We start from the raw sequence: 19,641 nt of genomic DNA, 5'->3' as shown, positions 1-19,641 counted from the left end.
ATGAAAGCTGTTGCATATAAGGTGTTACTGAAATCTTTATTCTACCATCTCTTCAACTTCCTCTTTCCAAATCCAGGATTGTTTTGACTCCAAAAGACAGCTTGTTTTCCGTTTGTCAGTCTGCTAAAACTGATCAAGTAAATTATATTCTTATTAAAAAGTCAGCTGACAATGAATATTATACATTCATTAAAGAGTATTTAGACAAATCTGATTAATCAGTTCTCTTGGTAACAAGATCATGGCTTCCTCCTACTTTCCAGAAGATCTCATTATCAAGTAAATTTAAGTACACAGCACTGTAAATTTACATGGTGCTTTACAGAGTAAGACATTTATAATCCACAGGATGAGTAATCTTGTATTAAGCAATTAAAAATGTTGACCCTTAACATGCTGGCCAATCCTGTTTTATATTTTTGTGTTGAGGGTCTTGTGTGGGAGAATGGAGCTGCTGTGAGGAAAGAACAAAAGTTTGGACTCCTGGGCCCCACACTGCTCAGTTCAGCCCTTTATTGGGAAGAAAAAACAAAAAAAACCCCACACTCCTGCTTCACTATCTTAACAGTTAGGGTATATAGTTCCTGGAACAGAACCCCCAAATTCTGCCCTGAAGACCCAGTTTGTGGAGAGTGAGAGATTTATTGTTCACTAAGGCCTTTTGGCATCCATATTATGTTGGGGATATTCAATTAAAAAAAATGCACACAGAGAAGCTATCTGACAGCAGAGAGGTGGTGGTGCTGGAGTTTATTCAGCTCTTACATTAGAATTCTAAGGATAAGTATACCCTATTTTAAGGTTAGACCAGGTTATTTTATAGCACATTTGTTCCTCTCTCTTCCCCTCCTTTCCCACTCATTGGCACATTAACGATCATGTGGTCTTCCACACATATATATAAATGCCTTAGGTGCATTCAAATCTTAAATAACAAGCTACCTAAGTATTACAATAATATTTCCCTTTAACACTTGCAAAGCTGTCAAATAGCAAACTGGATCGCACAGGGTTACTAAGAACAAATGGAAATCCAGTTTTAAAAAGCCTTCACAACATTTAACTTGGCAATATTACAAAGAGTAAATGCTTCACAGCTCTACATTTCAAAAATATTTACAGTGTTGCAGAAATTTTTTTTCTAGGGTTTATATATATTTTAGGTATGCACTACAATACTACAAACAGTTTAATTTACCACTGTTAAAAAATAAGCCTTCTGGTACATTAACTTTATATTGACAATATTCCAGTGGTGAAGAGCAGGTTACAGAAAATGCTGCTGAGTCTATACCATGTCCGAGTAATTTGAGGCATCCTCTTAGCCTGGATTTTACAGACCTGTTAGTATTATGTAACTTAAGGCAATTTTTGCCAATAGTATTAATGTTCTGGGTTCTTGACAATTTAAGTGCCTCATAATTCTGTTTCATGTTATCCACATTCAAAGACATGAACCAGAAGGACCACTTTTCCAAAGGCCTGACTGTAGTCCACAGTGGAAATGAGTAATTCACTGATAAGGCCAAACTTCTCATTTTACACACACAGCTCAAAACACTAATATTGCTTGTTGGTAACTAGGATGCTCTGATAGTTCAGTTTTTATAGCAAACAAACCAAGTATTCCACTTTGCTTTTGAAATACTATATTCAGTACTGTCACTGGAAGTAGACTTCTTTTACAAGATAAATGGGGGGAAAATGACTGCTGTGTAGAAGAAATAAGTTTTCTTTGTAATAATTTTCTATTGGACTTTACTAACCTATCAGCAGACTTATTTATTTAAAAAGAGTATGTGCAAATATTTTTGCACAAAGGGAAAGTAAAAATACTGAGTTTACTTTGCTTCTAGAATTTTAAGACAAACTACAAATTTCAGTTCAATACAAACAAATTTGTAGGTCTTTCTGGTTAAGTGGTGGAAACTAGATTCCAGTAATGTGTGTTTTTAGATTTTGGTAGAGCAATTATTTCCACAAAGATCTAAAATAAATCAAGAATTCCACAGTCTTTGGCATACAGTACTATACTTTTTTTTTTTTTTTAAGCTGACAGGTCTTTCACAACCGTGACATTTCAAATTAGTTGATATTGCTACATAATTAAATAATTCTGGTATGAACACCATCAGTTGTTATTCCTTGATGTATTCTTGATTCTTAAATAAGGTCATTTCTTGTTATGAGATGGGTCTTCTAGAGTTATAAACTTTGACGCCATTCTGCATGGAAGAACGAGCATATTTGGTCAGAAGTGCACCTACTGTTTGCTTCTCTGCACATAAGTCTCTGGAGAGAAAAAGAAAGTAGTGGTGAAAACACTCTTCAGTAACTTTAAAAAAAGGTTATTAGGACACAGTATTTCAGGATTGAGTACAAACTGTTTCAGTAACCGATTTTCCTAACGTAGCAATCAGCCTGACTAGAGTGTTGCTTAATAAGCTATTGGTGTGCTTCTCCCAAAATGCTTTCAATCATCTAAAATTCATACCTTGGCATAGCTTGCTGCATTTATGTAACTCCCAAAAGCATATTACATGCTTTACAAAACACAAAGATGGTTCCTAACTTGAATAGCTTACAATCTAAAAGGCAAAAGCCTAATTCTGTTCTCCATTACACCAGTATAGCTGTTTACACAACAGAGCCTATGCCGTCATAGCTATATCAGCATAGCCCCCTAGTATAGACTCAGACAACATCGGGGTTTTCTGTCAGTGTAGCTACCACCTTCCTGAATCATGTTAGCTACATCAACGAAAACACTCTTCCATTGACAGAGCTGCATCTATACTGGGAATTTTGTTGGCGTAGCTATGTTGGTCAGGAGTGTAGGGTTTTTTTTTTCACACCCCGATGGACGTCGCTATACCGGTAAGTTTAGACCAAACCTGAGTCAATGGAGTCACTTCAGATTATACTCTGAACAGCAGAATTTGGCTCAAAGCTCTGAGGCAAGGACCATGTCAGAGCAAGTGTGTCTGCTTGTACACTGCTTAGCCCAACAAGGCCCAGAGCTTGATTGGATCATGTGAATGTTATGTCAATTTTGAACAACACAAAGGACAAAGGGAAAGGATGAAACATGAGAAGTAAGACTGGAGTGTAGTTCTGGAATTAAGTTTGATTTTACTGACTTTATACATCATATCTCCCAAATTAGTTTTCTTTTTAAAGGAAAGTTGAAGTTTTTTAGCCTTTTCTCTAAAGTCAAATATTTACTGCTAATCTCCTTTCAATTTTGCCTCCTTTTAAATATTTCCTGACTAAGCTCTTCTAATCCCTTAATCTTCCACTAGCCTGGCTGTCCCTTCTCCAGACTGTGGTCCAACACTCACTGTGAATTCACACTCTTAATCATCTTCAAGTGAAAAGTTTAGTTACATAACTTCCAGTTAAGATTTTGATTTCAAGACAGCTCCTGCGGATGGGTCACAAAGTGTTACTAATGGGAGAAAAGGTTTAAGGTTTTATCAGCTATAGTTGCCCATGATGCAACCAAGTATACTAGAAGTACTATGCAAGTGTTTGTTTACTTACTGTACTTTAAAACAGTATTATGCTTAGTAGTGACACTTACTGAATATATGGGGTAATGTCTGCTTCTGTCCACTTTTCCCGAACAGTAAATAGCCTGTTGAACCTTTCCTGGTTATCCTCAGGTAAGTCTTCTACTTTTAGCAAGAAGATAGTCTCTGGTCTTGAGTTTCTATCCAACAGAGCCAAACCCTATTGGGACAATAATAGGATGACACAAATTTTAACGCAGAAAACATGATCAAACCTCCCGTCTCTTGGCATATCAATTTGTGTTACTATTGACATTTATCTCAGTATTTTTAACCCCTAAACTCTATGAGTAGCAGCAATACTAAAAGGAAAATTGAAACCTTCACAATACCTGCCATCATGAAGGAGGTAGTTCTCACATCCCTTAAGGGAGGGGAACATGTAAAAATACACAACTTGATATCCCACTACCACCTTCAACAACATTTATATTGGTTACAGCATGCTAGAATCATTAAAGGCTGTTCTACAGTATGTTGGACTTCTAGTTCTGTCTACATTGATAGTAATAGACTGTAGATTTGAAATTTTTCTTCTATAGCTATGTGTATCAGGTCCAGGGAGACAGCTAGGAGAGCGCTGTCATGCTCCTTCCTACACTGCTGTGGTCCTAGGCAGTTTCACTTTTCAGGAAATGCCTTGTAAATGCTTTAGTGCAGGACTATGATGCTTCTCTCAGCTGCTGGCAAATACAGTTGAAATAAAAAATAAGAAGCCGGTTGTTCGTGATTCATATACAACTCCTACACAATACAGCAGTAAGAACATCCTGCTAATACATGAAACCAAATCCACTAGTTTAGTTTTTACCTTGAGCTGATCCAGCCTTGTTGTCAGCCCTTCGGGGACACTTTGTTGCCATACTTCTTGAAACTCTGAGAGATTGAATTTAACTGCATTTTGCAAGAGCATTTGTGCTGTAGCTGTGCATATTTTATCTGCATTCATTTCAAAATAAACTTCATCTGTAAAGGGAAAAATAAATTACATTCACAGGTTCTTACTTGCATTGGTATCAGGACATTTCTGTGCCTCAAGTTTCCCCTCTGCTCTGCAGTCTACCCCTCCTGGCAGGGTAATTTGTGCCTAAGTTTCCCCTCTGGCTGGTTGTTTTATGCTCTGGCTAAACTAAAGTCCCCTCCCTTGCCAGGTAAACAAGAGTCAGAACAGAAACAAGTACATCCTTAGACCTCTCCTAGCCACAGCCTTTAGCCCTGTTCATCAGGACTAACATCAATAGACCTGCACCCTCCTCAGGTGAAGCAGTCCTTTTACCTCCCCTGCCACCCCCATCTCTTTCACTCTTGTTTATGCAAGTCTGATATCAACAGCTGTTTGCACTCTCTGAGCTAAACAGTTCAGTAGTCCTTTCACTTCCCCAAGGGCGGTATCCTGGTCTTCTCCCTTGATACAGGGTAGCGAAGAGGGTAAGGTGCACTTTCTCCCACTCTCTGAAAGACCTAGTCCAAAGCCCATCGAAAAAAAGAATATGTGCGAACTTTGGGTTTCAAGCTTACCTGCTTCACCTTCTCCCTTCCCAAGCTCCTCCTGTATCCAGGTCCTCTCAGACTTCCAGGCCACTTCCTTGGGCTCAGACAAACCAACCCCTCCCATGCACCTTGTCTAGAGGTATCCCAACAGTCACTGCTGCAATAGCGCCATTCCCAACGCCTTTAATGGAGAGCGCCACACCAGGTCTTGCCACTTCTGTGGTCTCCGCTTATGCAAGTAGAGTGCCTTCTATAGCTCTGCCTTTCCCAACACTCATTCCAACCCCACATTATGAGCTGAAATCAGAAACACTCATGTTGGGCCTATAGGCCTCTAAGAGCCACTATGCCCTACTACACAAGTTAATTCAAATGCCTGGATGATAAAATCCATCAGAAAAAGAGTTCTTTAATGCTGTGCAACTCATTTAAACTCAATCACAGAAGTTATGAATTGGAAAGATCTACTAGCTTATCTCAGGCACCTCTCTGCTAATTCATGATTTTTCTCTAATGACACTAGTTTCCCTATCCCATAGTTTAGTAGACCTCACTGTTAAGGAAAGTTTTCATGATAATCAGCCTAAACATTTCTTAGCTCAGGGTTGGCCTCCCTACTTTCTTACACTCTGTTATTTTAGTTATGTAATTTGTTAATTCTTAACCCTCCTTTCTTAATAAATGCATCCCTGCCATAACTTACCTTCATCAGTATATTTCATTCCATAACTTAAAAGAATATGTTGTATCATTTCTCTGAAAGAAAAAGTTAAACTTTAAAATCAACTTTTATGCATTTCAGATTTATGGCAAAGGAAGGCATTTTGAAATTATGTATTGTATAAAGTTAGCGTACAATCAAAAAATCACTACAAATACCTTCCTCCCTCCCACTAACATACTGAAACAGGGGCAGGCAAAGCAAAAGCAGGAAAGACAATAGGGGATGGGATGTGTCATAGCAACTGAAGGGTTAGGGAGCAAAGGAACAGACTAAGGTGACAGAGCTGACAGAGAGACATAGAAGTAACAGGAGCTGAAAGGGAACAGAGTAAATAGGGGCTGAAATGGACAAAGTGAGGGAGGTTGATCCAGGGTCTCTGAAGATCCCCTGCCATGGTACCCCAGCAACTTCGCCTCCCTAGTGCCCACTCCCACTGTGCTTTGAAGAGATGCAGAGGGAAGGAAGATAGGACTCTTGCCTTCCCTCATTTTTCACCAGCAAAAAGCATCACAAACAGAGGTTCACAAAGCACTGCAGATATGTATAACATGTTAATAAAAGGTACTTTATGGACCGGTTGCATCAAATTATAGCCTAACTTGTACTACTTTGCAGATTTTGGATAAAAGCAAAATGTTAGTATGGGTTTTTTCCCCCTAAATGAAGTTCAACAAAAATTTATAAAGCCTCAGTCAGTAAGCACAATTCAGTAGCCTTGTAATTTTAATGGAATGGCCTGTAAATATTTTAATACTATTCTATTAATATGATCACTGATATTTATTCAAATAAAGCATTACACTACCAGAAGTGCCACTGCATAACACAAAATGATTATGCAGGAGGTGCCCACCACACATTTTTCGTTTGCCATGCTTCCTGAATGGTATTCCACCATGGGCAGCAGTCTGCCAATTAAGTCATGGGTACAAGCAGAACATACAATAGAGTGAACAGCACTTTAGCTGCTGTGTCAGTGTACGTTTTAACAGTAGTCAGTGGATACTTATGCCTGCCATGAGACTGGAGTAGGATTTTTTGTAATCACGACCCATGATTATGTGACACTGACCAGGGAACAGAGATTAGTCTAACCAGACCTGAAGTGTCACACCTTTACTGTATAAAATTACTCAGGGCCATGCTATGCTCCCCTTGAGCACATAAAAAATGGTGGGAGGGAAAAATGGGTATAAGAAGCCCACGCTGTGGCCCATTCACAGCAAGGGACACAATTGCAGCCCACATACTCCCTATATAAAAGGACTGCTCCCCTATGGGACAAAAGATTCCTGCAAAACATATGAGGAGACAGGCCATAGCTCTGTCCCACCTACACACCAGACAACAAAGGTGGCCAGAAGCATTTAGAGTGGGCAGGGGGTAAGTGCATCTCTTCCCGCCCCAAGTAGGTTGTAGCAATGAATGTGTTCCTAACTATGAGCCAGAGCTCTCCATGGAGCAGTGCAGCTCCACGCTGACCTCAGAGCAGGATTGTACCTTGAAGGTGAAATGGATTTATGTTTTACGGAGTCAAAGAACTTCTAATCTTGAGCACTGTTAGTTGAATATAGTTATTATAGGACTCCTCTATGGTAAGTGCAAATACTAATGATGATTAATATGAGTAAACAGTAATTTGTTTTCTAGTGCTTTAAGCACAAAGAAACAAAAAGATACTTACTTGGGTTCCAGGGATCCAAGTTCTTGAAGACAGATACTTAAAGGAACCTTGCTAAAAGACCAAGATTCAGAATCTATTAACTGAGTCACATGATTCAGAAGTTTCATCTCATAATCAAATTCTAGAACCCTCCAATATCCTGCCAAACAGAAGAAATATGTAATAATACTTCGTAATTCTGCTTCTCTGAAAATATCTTTCAGGATTCTCACACTTGAGTCTCAGCTCCCTTTCAAGGCACAAACAGAACACCAAGCTCTTAAAAGATTATTTAAACAACATTTAACAAGAGGAGAAAAAGGAAAGGAACAGAATAGTAGAATGGAGCAGAGACCAGTGTGATTAAATTTTTCAAGGAGAGATCAAAATACCTTGTTACTTTTCTATGTAAATCAACTACTGCACAGTTGTTACAGGGATGTTATACCATTGAATAGGGATGTAGTCAATAAGAATTTTTAATGTTTTGTGATGCATGTTATGCAAGCATTTGAGAACTACTAACAATAGTGGCAGGTATTCTCAACCCACTATGCATGCCTATGTCTATCTGCCTGCCTTTCATGTTGTGACTGCTTGGAGTCAAATAAAGCAATTAACTCCTTTGACTCCTACATAAAACATTGGAAGATACTATTGACATTTCGGGAGAAAGCTATACAAAGCCCTGCAGAGACCACCACTTTCGTGCATTCCTCACTAAGTTGACCCCATGTGTTATGCAACAAAATAATACATATCCTACCTATAGGGACAAATACCTTCAATTTTACAGGCATTTATAACCTGCAATTGATGCACTATTTCCTCCTCACTCGCTTGAATCCGATCTAGCAAGTCTTCCATTGTATACTGCAGCATGCAAGAAGAAAAAAAAATGGATTACCTTCAACCCTTGCTAAAGCTAAACTGAAGAAAGTAAATATTACCTTATATAAATATGATGAAGATAAACATTATTTAGAACAGGGATGGGAGAATACAGTGGAGGCTTGGGTTTTAAAGTCTCTTAAATTTACCACACTAGTTCAAATTTGCAAACAATCTTTTCCTGCAATTTAAACTAGTTTCTCCAAAGATCATTCAATTTTTTTAAAAAATAACATTCTTTCTAAATAAAGGAAGCCTTTGCACCATGTACCAGTGATATAAGACTACCTCCAGAAGTCAGACTAGCTCAAGTGGCCATCCTATGCGAGGTACACATTTGCAGCATGCAAGAAGATACCATCAGAGATGCTTAGTTTTGCAGTTCTCAAACTGTGGATTTGTGTCTCCAGAGGTAACATATTTTAAAACATATTTGCTGTTAACAAGCAAGTAAATAATATATAGAGGTGAGAAATAACAGACCTCAACCCTATTGTCCCTCTGCAAATTTGTATACACAGAGTTAATCTCTTACCTCTCTCTAAAAATGCAAAGTTTCAAAAAGTTCAGTGAATAGAAGATTGTGGGGGCAGAATAGATCTGGACAAGAAGAAGTCTGGAGAAAAATGTGAGAAGTGAGGGACATATGCTTGTTTTGTTAAAATATTATATGTTTGCTGTTGAAGAAAAAAATCCAGAATATTTAACGTTGTTTTAGTTAAATAAAACAATTTAAATGTCTGTCTGGTGATGTTCTCCTCCTAATACAGCATGGCAAGAAAATCCTCCAAATATTAATGATTAACCTGTTGAATTGGAAATAGTTCATCTCCCAATGACTTCATAAATATCTGCTTCAATTACTTTTGGTAAATGAAATAACCAACCAAACAATCATTCATTTTCTGATTTAACTGTAAAACTAATCTGAAAAGTTTTCAAAATAAATCACTGTTTAAAAATGTAAAGTGTGTACCTTCTAAAAAATAAACCTACATCTATTTCTGAGTTGTGAAGAATATGTATTAAGATTATAATAACCAACAAGAATGCACTTATGTAGAAAACCATGATTAAATCAAGTCTTCCTGACTAGTGATTTAAATCCTGATTTAAATCAAATCCACCCTGCATCTTAAATCGTTTATTCTGTCTAAATTTTACTGTAATTTCACTGGCAACAGTATTCTTCACTTTCTGCCTCACACTTGTTCAGTGCTGCTGTACTTGGATACTGAATATCCGCTGTTTTACTTCAGTGGTCAGCAGTGAATATATTGAAATATTGAGTGAATATATGCAACAAACACTGTAGCAGTATGCTGTGTTATAAAAACATGAGTTTCCTATAATCTACTGAATTGATCATTTTTGTGCACAGGAAAAAACAATCACTTGTTAGTTGCCCATGCCAAGAGAAATACAAAGAGTTAACAAGGAGCATAACAAAAATGCATATCATCACTTGTATTGTGGTAGCATCTAGGGGCTCCAGTCAGAATTAACGCCCACAGCAAGGTGTAGCCTGTCCTCCCAGGGAACTTTAAATTAGATTGTAAGTTCCACAATGTTATCTATAACACAGTTAAGAATCTTATGTTTTTAAAAAAAAAAAAAATTTTATCCCTTTAATATTCTGAGTTTTGGTCGGAAGATAGAAGATAATTAGACAAAACTGACATGTTAAAAGTATTTTCTTTTAAACGCGGAGAAGTCTCAGATGTTACCTTTGAGCATTAATATTTGAAAGGATATTTGTATTGTCATGCAAATGTAAGTTAGCTTTAAAACTAGTCAGCTAATAGATCATATGTAAATGTTCAGAAACTGTATTTTACTCCATGAAAAAATTCTTTACTTAATAATATTTCCTCAAGATGTGCCTTATATTTTAGGTCAGATGATTCATACCTCTCATTCTGACCATCCTTGATGCCTGAACTGGATTTTCTGAAGGCAGAACTTGCATGTTAATAACAAAACCTATGATCTCTGGCAGGACAGATCTGTAATTACATCTGCCTTTGGAGTAATCTCAACCCTTTCTCCCTCCACTTCCTCCATATCACCCTTGCTATTCTACTTCTCTTCCTTCCCATATCATTCTACTTCCCTTTCCTTAGTGGTGAGTGCCTTTTACATAGGGTAAAATGAAGTCACAAGAAGCACAAGTAACGGTGGGGAAAGCCACTACACCTGATAGTCACATAACATTTGGGGGATTTAGATAGCCAGTTCCTTAAGACTTCAAAATGGATGTTGTCAGTTTTCCCCCCACAACTTCTGGCTTCATTTTGCTAGCTTAGTGCAGAAGTCTTCCCCCTGCAGGAGGGGGAGAGTAATTCTTCTCACCATCCTCTGTCCAATGTTTTCAAACTTTTTTTGAAGGATGAAGAAAATTGTTGATTTCCGTGACCCAGTGGAGCTGGGGATGAGGGGTTCAGCATTTGGGAGGGGGCTCTGGGCTGGGGCAGAGGGTTGGGGGTGAGGGCTGCGGCCAGGAATGAGGGGTTCAGGGTATGGGAGGGGGCCGTCAGCTGGGGTGCGGAAGGGGGTCAGGGCTCTGGGGTGGGGCCAGGAATGAGGGCTTTGGGATGCAGGAGGGGGCTCTGGGTTTGGGGAGGGCTCAGGGCTGGGGTAGGAGATTGGGGCATGGGGGTGGAGTGGCTTTTCTGTGGCCGCTCCCAGTCAGTGGTGCAGCAAGGGTGCTAAGGCAGGCTTCCTGCCTATCCTGGCACCGTGGACCGTGTTGTGCCCTGGAAATGGCCAGCAGCAGGTCTGGCTCCTAGGTGAAAGTGCGTGAGCTGCTCCGCATGGCTCCTGCCTGCAGGCACAGCCCCCCCGCCCAAACTCCCATTGGCTGGGAAACAGCCAAAGGGAGTCCGGAGCCAGCACTTGGGGTGGGGTCAGCATGTGGAGCCATGGACCCCCTGCCTAGGAGCCAGACCTGCTGCTGGCCGCTTCTGGGGCGCAGTGCGATGTCAGAACAGGTAGGGACTAGCCTGCCTTAGCCGGGCAGCACTGCTGATGGGATTTTAACAGCCCAGTCAGCAGTGCTGACCAGAGCTGCCACAACCCAGTGCCTTACATTCCGTGACCCAGTACTGGGTCGCAACCCACAGTCTGAAAACCATGCTCTAGTCTACACAAAAAAGGAAGACTCTGTCTCTTCTCACTAAGGCAAACAGCCTACTGACTGCAGCCAGTAACACTGCGAGCTATTCCTGACTAGGTTAGCATGCCAGGCTGTCTCAAGCAGGGAGAAAAAGCAGCTCAGAGCAGGACTGTGTACAAGGGCACAATTCTGCATAAGTAAGTAAAACTGGGAGCAAAGCTATTTTTTCTAGTTAAGAATGTAGCTTTACTAGGCTTTTATAGCATTACCAATTACAAAGGAAAAGTAAAAACAAGGAAGTGATTTACTTAACAGGCTTACCTTTGAGTCAGTCAGAGCTTTCTCTCTCTCACTGTCTGGCCCTTCGTAAGGATTTTCCATTAGAAGTTTCTTTAGTTTCTTTAGTTTAGGTCGACATTTCCTTAATTCCCAGTAATTATTGGAGAAACCAGCAATCTACAAAAAGAAATTAAAGATTCTGTGACTCATTTAATTTAACACTATCAGCCAAGGTAACTTGCAAAGAATAATTAACAATGAATTTTATAGAGGTCACATAATAAATATCTTGATTTATTTATTTTTTTTAAAGAGATTGTTTCTCGTTTCTAAAGAAGAGTAGGCAGAAATATTCTCAGCACTGAAGTCCATTATTGGGAATAAGAGTTAGAAGTCTGTAGTTCAGTAATAAAAGCATACCTACTGTCTACATGACAAAGAAACCAGCTGGTCTCTACATATGGACAATACCTGCTAATGGCCGGATATTTTAAAGTCCTGTCAATTTCACCCCTTCCAACATCTGTTCTTTTTTTCTCATACCTCAGTCTTGCTGCTCTCCACAAGCTATCTTTTTATTCTCCTTTTCTCATCTTCCCAATTATTTCCCATATATTGGAATTCCTAGTTAATGGGCATTTTACTACACAATGAATGAGGAAGGGAGCTATGAATCATCACTTCATTAAACATGCATCTTGGGAAAGAAGAAAGATGTTCACTACATAGCTATATAAGCCAGGTACATGCTCTAAGTGTGCCCATCGGTCATTGTTAAAAATACTGCACACTTCTTTTCCCCAGGCCCTGAAAAAGAGGTTTACCAGCGACACTATGGCAGGGTTCGGAGCCCAGGTGGGTGCCTCCCTTTCCAAAGATATGTATACAGAGACAGGACATGACAGAAGCTGAGTGGGACAATCAGCAGAAGAACTGCCTTCATTCCCTAATCTACCACACAGGGAGAAGAGAAACCAAAGTAATTGATACAAGGTCTCCAATCTTCTAAACTCACTAGGACCTTCAGAGGAATCCCAGGGTGCGTTGAAATACCTCTGAAGCATACCTTGGGCATCCCCCAAAAGTCCTACTGAGGTGTTCAGATGACAGGAGGCCGTAGGCAATGCTCTTCTGTTGAAGAGGCCAGCAATCAGACAGGTGTGAGCACACAATGGGGAAGGCACAGCAGGCTCCAAGCTCATTTAGTGGTATTGCTCTCAGATCCAACCCCTTCCCCTGTATGAAAAATCCTTCTAACAGCTGCAGTAACAGAAAAGCTCAGGTTTTTTTTTATAAAGGTATTTTTAAAAGTCAGGATTTTAAAGATGTTCTAGAAATTTGATTTTTAAGCAATTTTTTTTTAAATTGTCCTTTTAACCATTGAAGCTAGATTGTCAATTAAAAAAAAACAAGCACTTCTACTCAAGAAAGCAGCCTAGATATGAAATACTGTATCCAAATTCTGTTTGGAAAGCTCAGACTTTTTTTTGTTTATAGTTTTTGCCTATATTAGTTTATTTAAATAAATATTAGTTTATGACCTCAGTTCTCCAGCTCTTTTCACACGCAATGGCAATTACACAAGCAGAATAACTACAACATTTGGGTCTTTTTTCTGTACTTATTTTTCATTTCTTTTCAAATCTCTCAGAGAAGAAGATATTGCTGGTCATTTAGTGGTTGAAAAATATGCTAACACATAATGAGTTCATAGCCAGAGCTAGTTGCTCACCCTGGACAAACATAGCAGAATGCTCAGCCCCTGTGGAAGGGAGTGCTTGCTCCTGAGTGATCATCTCTTTGGACTGATGCATGAGCCTTTCAATACTGCTTCCAGAAGAAAGGTAATTTATATTATTTGTATTATAGTAGCACTTACAGGCCCCAACCCCATTATGTTTAGCACTATGCACACATAACAAAAAGAAAGTACCTCTCATAAAGAGTTTGCAATCTAAGCAATATAACTATACACTACAACAGGGGTGGGCAAACTACGGCATGCAGAATTGCCCCCAGTGGTGCCGTGGGCCCCACGCCGCTCTCAGAAGCAGCCAGCACCATTTCCCTGGAGCCCCAGGGTCAGGGGAACAGAGGGCTCCATGCGTTGTCCTTGGCTCCAGGCACCGCCCCCCACAGTTCCCATTGGCCGGGAATGGGGAACCACGGCCAATGGGAACTTCAGGGTAGGTCCCTGGAGGCCATGGCAAGGGCAGTGTGCGGAGCCCTGTGCCCCCCCACGGGGCTGTGCAGGGACATGGTTCTGGCTGCTTCCCGGAGCGGTGTGCACCACTGCCACCCCGGAGCTGCTTAAGGTAAGTGGTGCCGGGCTGGAGCCTGAACCCCTCCTGCACCCCAACCCCCTGATCACCCTCCTGCACCCCTTCCCATAGCCCCCTGCCGCACCCCCGGGTACCCCAACCCCCTGCCCTGAGTCCCCTGCCGCACCCTGCACCCCTCCTCTGCCCCAATCCCTTGCCCTGAGCCTGTTCCTGCACACCACACCCCCTCCCACACCCCACACTCCCTCCCGCACCCCAACTCCCTGCCCAAGCCCTGCATACAATTTCCCCACCCAGATGTGGCCCTCGGCCCAAAAACTTTGCCCACCCCTGCACTACAACATGTTTGGGAGGGTGTTAGGAAAGATCCCAACCAAAAAAACCCCAAAGTGATTTGACAGGAAGTTATCTTGGTGCCTGGGACTTCAAAAAATCATTACAGAACATAGCAAGAGTGAAGGAGAAGGAATATTACTTTCTTGTTAATCTACTTTGTTTTGAATGGACTTTTTCCTACTAGCAGAACTGCAAACTCTGCGGAATAAATGATGCTCTGATTGTTCTAGAACTGGAGAAGGAGGGCGACTCCTCCTTAGTGATGTCATTATACCCACTGCACAAAATTAAGAGCAAATGATAATATTTTCCTAACCATTTTTAGGAAAATTTGATTTATTACATTTGCTTCAAAGGGGCAGAAACAATGAATTCTTTAAACTCATAATTCTAAAATCCTCCATCCCATAGAATCTTTCCAGATGCAACAGGTAGGATAGAAGAGTCATCTTTGAAGATTTTTTTTTTTTAGACTATGGAACTAAGAAAGTGCAGCAAAATGTGCCTTTCAGGGTAGGCCATTTAAACAGGCACTCTACTAATGTAAAAGTGTCAATTTGCTCTTCGTGTCTTATATTTAAGACAGCTCACTTGAGTGAAGGAGAAAATATCTATTCTTTGAAGTTACTAAGCACCATAAGTACTTACTGCCTCACCCAAAACAGACTTTATGCTTGGATCTGTTAAACAGATGATAACTGAAGCCATGATAGATAAGTTTTATGTTAATACACTCATGCTGATCATTTGCAATTGTAAGATACTATAATAATAGGCACCTTAGGTGTAACACGAACGTGAAGAATAGACGATAAGGAAACAAAAGAATATACCTGGGTGTGAATGACATTACATGATGCTTGATCTGCAAGCAGCTGTTCTGGAGTTTTACAGCCAGGGATAAACAGCAACATATTTGAAGTATCTGCTATTTTCATATCATAAGTTTTATCTTTACTGCACAGCACAGCTTGTTCATCTTTGTCACCACGAATCACTAGGCTGAAAAAAACCAAGTTCTTGTTTTTAAATGCAAAAATAGCAAAGGAATACTCATCTTTATTTACAGATGACATAACATTTCAAATACATTAAAAATATTGCTAACCAGGTGGCAAGTTGCAGTTACTATGACTACTGCTACCAATTGGAATATCATATCTACAAGTCTCAGAGTAACAGCCATGTTAGTCTGTCCGTAAAAAGAAAAGGAGTACTTGTGGTACCTTAGAGACTAACAAATTTATTAGAGCATAAGCTTTCGTGAGCTACAGTTCACTTCATCGGATGCATACAGTGGAAAATATAGTGGGGAGATTTTATATACACAGAGAACATGAAACAATGGGTGTTACCATACAGACTGTAACAAGAGTGATCAGGAAAGGTGCGCTATTACCTTTCCCTCCCTCCCCCCCACTGAATGCATCCGATGAAGTGAGCTGTAGCTCACGAAAGCTTATGCTCAAATAAATTTGTTAGTCTAAGGTGCCACAAATCCTCCTTTTCTTATTACCAGCAGGAGAGCGGGGGGCAGGACCTTTTGTAGTGACAATCAAGGTGGGCCATTTCCAGCAGTTGACAAGAACAGTAGGAGGGGAAAAAAACAAGGGGAAATAGTTTTACTTTGTGTAATGACCCATCCACTCCCAGTCTTTATTCAAGCCTAAGTTAATTGTATCCAGTTTGCAAATTAATTCCAATTCAGCAGTCTCTCATTGGAGTCTGTTTTTGAAGTTTTTTTGTTGAAGAATTGCCAATGAAGTGAGCTGTAGCTCACGAAAGCTCATGCTCAAATGAATTGGTTAGTCTCTAAGGTGCCACAAGTACTCCTTTTCTTTTTGCGAATACAGACTAACACGGCTGTTACTCTGAAACTTTTAGGTCTGTAATCGAGTGACCAAAGAGATTGAAGTGTTCTCCGACTGGTTTTTGAATGTTATAATTCTTGACATCTGATTTATGTCCATTTATTCTTTTACATAGAGACTGTCCAGTTTGGCCAATGTACATGGCAGAGGGGCATTGCTGGCACATGATGGCATATATCACATTGGTAGATGCGCAGGTCCTTGCTTACAAACAGCCCTCCAGCATGAAGCAAATACTCACCAGCAACCACACACCAAAAACACTAACCCAGGAACCGATCCTTGCAACCAACAAAACCCGTTGCCAACTGTGTCCACATATCTATTCAGGCAACACCATCATAGGGCCTAATCACATCAGCCACACTATCAGAGGCTCGTTCACCTGCACATCCACCAATGTGATATATGCCAACGAGAGGCTGCTGAATTGGAATTAATTTGCAAACTGGATACAATTAATTTAGGCTTGAATAAAGACTGGGAGTGGATGTGTCATTACACAAAGTAAATCTATTTCCCCTTGTTTATTTCCCCTCCTACTGTTCTTGTCAACTGCTGGAAATGGCCCACCTTGTTTGTCACTACAAAAGGTCCTGCCCCCCGCTCTCCTGCTGGTAATAAGAAAAGGAGGATTTGTGGCACCTTAGACTAACAAATTTATTTGAGCATAAGCTTTCGTGAGCTACAGCTCACTTCATCGGATGCATTCAGTGGGGGGGAGGGAGGGAGGGAAAGGTAATAGCTCCCCTTTCCTGATCACTCTTGTTACAGTCTGTATGGTAACACCCATTGTTTCATGTTCTCTGTGTATATAAAATCTTCCCACTATATTTTCCACTGCATGCATCTGATGAAGTGAGCTGTAGCTCACAGAAGCTTATACTCTAATAAATTTGTTAGTCTCTAAGGTGCCACAAGGACTCCTTATATCTCCAAGTTGTGACATACAGTTAGTTTAATCATATTACTGTTACCCCTTCCTCCTTCCCACACCTCTTGCTCATTTGTTCATTTCACCCACTTTCTGATCTTTTAAATCTTGATCCTGAAAGCTCATATACATGACCAACACTGCACTGAAGTCCCAATCACTCCCAGCTTACTTCAGGGCACTGGGTAATGGCACAGCAACTGTTCCTCTAATAAAAACCCAGACCTATTAACTCTGAATGTTCTTCAGAAAAAACTTCTGCTTCCATGTGATTTTTAACATTTTCCTACACTTTTGCCTTAGAGCAGCAGTTCTCAACCAGGGGTCCGAGGCCCCCTGGGGGGCCTTCATCAGGTTTCAGGTGGTCCTCCAAGCAGGATTGGCATTAGATTCACTGAGGCCCAGGGCAGAAAACCAACGCCCCTTCGCCACACCACCCAGGACTGAAGCCAAAGCCAAAGCCTGAGCAGCTTAGCTTCATGGGGCCCCCTGTGGTGTGGGGCCCCGGGCAAGTGCCCTGTCTGCTACCCCCTAATGCCAGCCCTGGCTTTTATATGCAGAAAAACAGGTATGATTGTACAGCTGGACCATGGAGATTTTATAGCAAGTTGGGGGGTTCTCAGAAAGAAAAAGGTTGAGAACCCCTGCCTTAGAGGACAACTGTAGTCAAATGAGGGGTTTTTCAAACCTTTTACCAACCACAACTCCCATGGCACTCACACTTTCTCCCAGGGCTCCATGCTCCAGAGTCCTGTGTGGCCCCTAAAATCAGAATACATCCCACTGTTTCAACCAAAAGAACCTACCCTGAACCACGAAAAACAAATGGGGTTCGCACGTACGCACTTCATGAATAATCCTACGGAGCTCAAAGGAACTATTCACAGGCATTGAGAAGTTGAGAGCCACGTTTTAATTCATGGTGCTGTTCACGGGAAACAGATACGTTCCAGGGATACAAACCTCGATCATTTCACATTTTAACCAATAGGGAATTAAAACAATTAATTAAAAATAGAAATTTAAACTCCGCCCGGGCAAGATGCGCAGGGGGCCCCAGGGAGGCTTTCGGTTCGGCAACTTGTACAGATCCATTTTAACTGTGATCTGCCCCTTCATTCCCCCCCCCCGGCACCCAGTTCACACGACCGCCTGGCAAGGTCCCGGCGGTCCCTCCCCACCGCGATCGTTCCTGCCCCGCCCGCCAGGGCGCGCTGCAGGCCCGGTCCCCCGCGAGCGCCGCAGTCCCAGGCCGGGCCACCTCCGCACCTGCGCCCCGCCTCCAGCTCGGCGCAAAGGCCCGGCTCCAGCTGCAGCAGGCAGCACTCTCCGGCGCTGGCGCGGGGGCTGAAGCTGAGGCAGTGCACGGGTGGCAGCAGCTCCGCCGGCTTCAGCTTCGCGATGTGCAGCGTGGCCTCCACCTCCTCGCGGCTCCGCATCCTGCCCGGCGCCGGGCTCCCCGCTCAAAGGGACGGGCGCGCGGCAAACGGTCCCGAAAGCGCGCGAAAAACCCGCGCCGCGCTTGGGAGGGGCTCTGAAGAGGGAGAGAGCCCTACATCCGCCAGAGAAGAGTCACGTGACCCCTAGTGCTGGGGGGCGGGGGGTGGAGGCGCGCGGCAGCGTCTAGATGAGGCGGGGGAAGGAGGAGCGGGAGCTTTTCCCCTGCGCCTGTGGTTCGGGGGAAGGACAAACGCCCGCGCGCGGTGCACGCACTAATACCCCCTGCAGAGCAGGTGCGGGCGGTGGAGTTGCGGTGTGAGGCAGTAATGGGGAAAGCTTCCCCCATCGTGCTGCCTCTTCCCTGAGAGGGGGGCTGCCCTCTGCTCATCTCCCAGGCTTTCCCCTTTAGCTGCAGGGAGGTTCCCTGCAGAAGCTGGGAATGGGCGACAGGGGGTGGATCACTTGATGATGACCTGTTCTGTTCATTCCCTCTGGGACACTACCTGGCGTTGGCCATTGTCAGAGACAGGCTACTGGGCTAGATGGACCTTTGGTCGGACCCAGTACGGCTGTTCTTAGATACGTACAGGTGGCTCTCGAGCTGGCTCTGTCCCTGAGCTCCTGTTTCCCAGTGAAGACACAATCTGTAACAGAGAAGGGCACCAGCGGCCCCCAACTTATCGTGTTCCCTTTGGCCTCACTGCCTTCCATTGCACTTCGTTGACACAGATGTTTTGGGGGTCCCTGAGCTTAGGGAGTTGGTGCAGTTGCTTTCCCCCTGCCCCATTAGACTCCCTTACAAAGGGGAGCAGCTGGTTGTTGACTGCCCTTTGATTCTTGTTTGGAGTCACATGCCACGTGAGAGACTAACCACAATTAACGGTAGCAAGGTGGAGAGAGATTTTCTGATCACTCTGGGCAGCGCTCGTGGCTCTGATGGGCTGAATCCCTGAAAATCAGAATTACGTAGCAGGAAAAATAACCATGATGCTGGTGAGGCACTTACAGCAACAAACAACAGAAGTTGTTTTGCTGTCACCGTT

At 42.2% G+C, this 19,641-nt stretch overlaps 1 protein-coding gene across 2 annotated transcripts; it reads right to left on the bottom strand.

Annotated features, from left to right (window-relative positions):
* Positions 1-856: 856 nt before the first annotated feature.
* Positions 857-18,692, bottom strand: DSCC1 (DNA replication and sister chromatid cohesion 1). 2 transcript variants are annotated; one of them, XM_074943907.1, is made up of 9 exons: positions 18,428-18,692; positions 15,187-15,355; positions 11,778-11,912; positions 8,217-8,323; positions 7,472-7,522; positions 5,767-5,819; positions 4,384-4,538; positions 3,584-3,732; positions 857-2,292 (listed from the first exon to the last, which is right to left on the bottom strand). In XM_074943907.1, exons 1-9 carry the CDS (start codon positions 18,595-18,597, stop codon positions 2,184-2,186), a joined length of 1,098 nt encoding a protein of 365 aa, XP_074800008.1. In that variant the 5' UTR covers positions 18,598-18,692; the 3' UTR covers positions 857-2,183. The 2 variants fall into 2 exon arrangements, with proteins under 2 accessions (XP_074800008.1, XP_074800007.1); XM_074943906.1 differs by having other exon boundaries at positions 7,472-7,610; positions 8,233-8,323.
* Between the last annotated feature and the right edge of the window lie 949 nt (positions 18,693-19,641).

Source organism: Natator depressus, chromosome 2, assembly GCF_965152275.1.
Source record: "Natator depressus isolate rNatDep1 chromosome 2, rNatDep2.hap1, whole genome shotgun sequence".
NCBI classification, from domain to species: domain Eukaryota; kingdom Metazoa; phylum Chordata; order Testudines; family Cheloniidae; genus Natator; species Natator depressus.
Note: the sequence above shows the minus strand (reverse complement) of the source record. Positions and strands in the feature narration are given on the sequence as shown.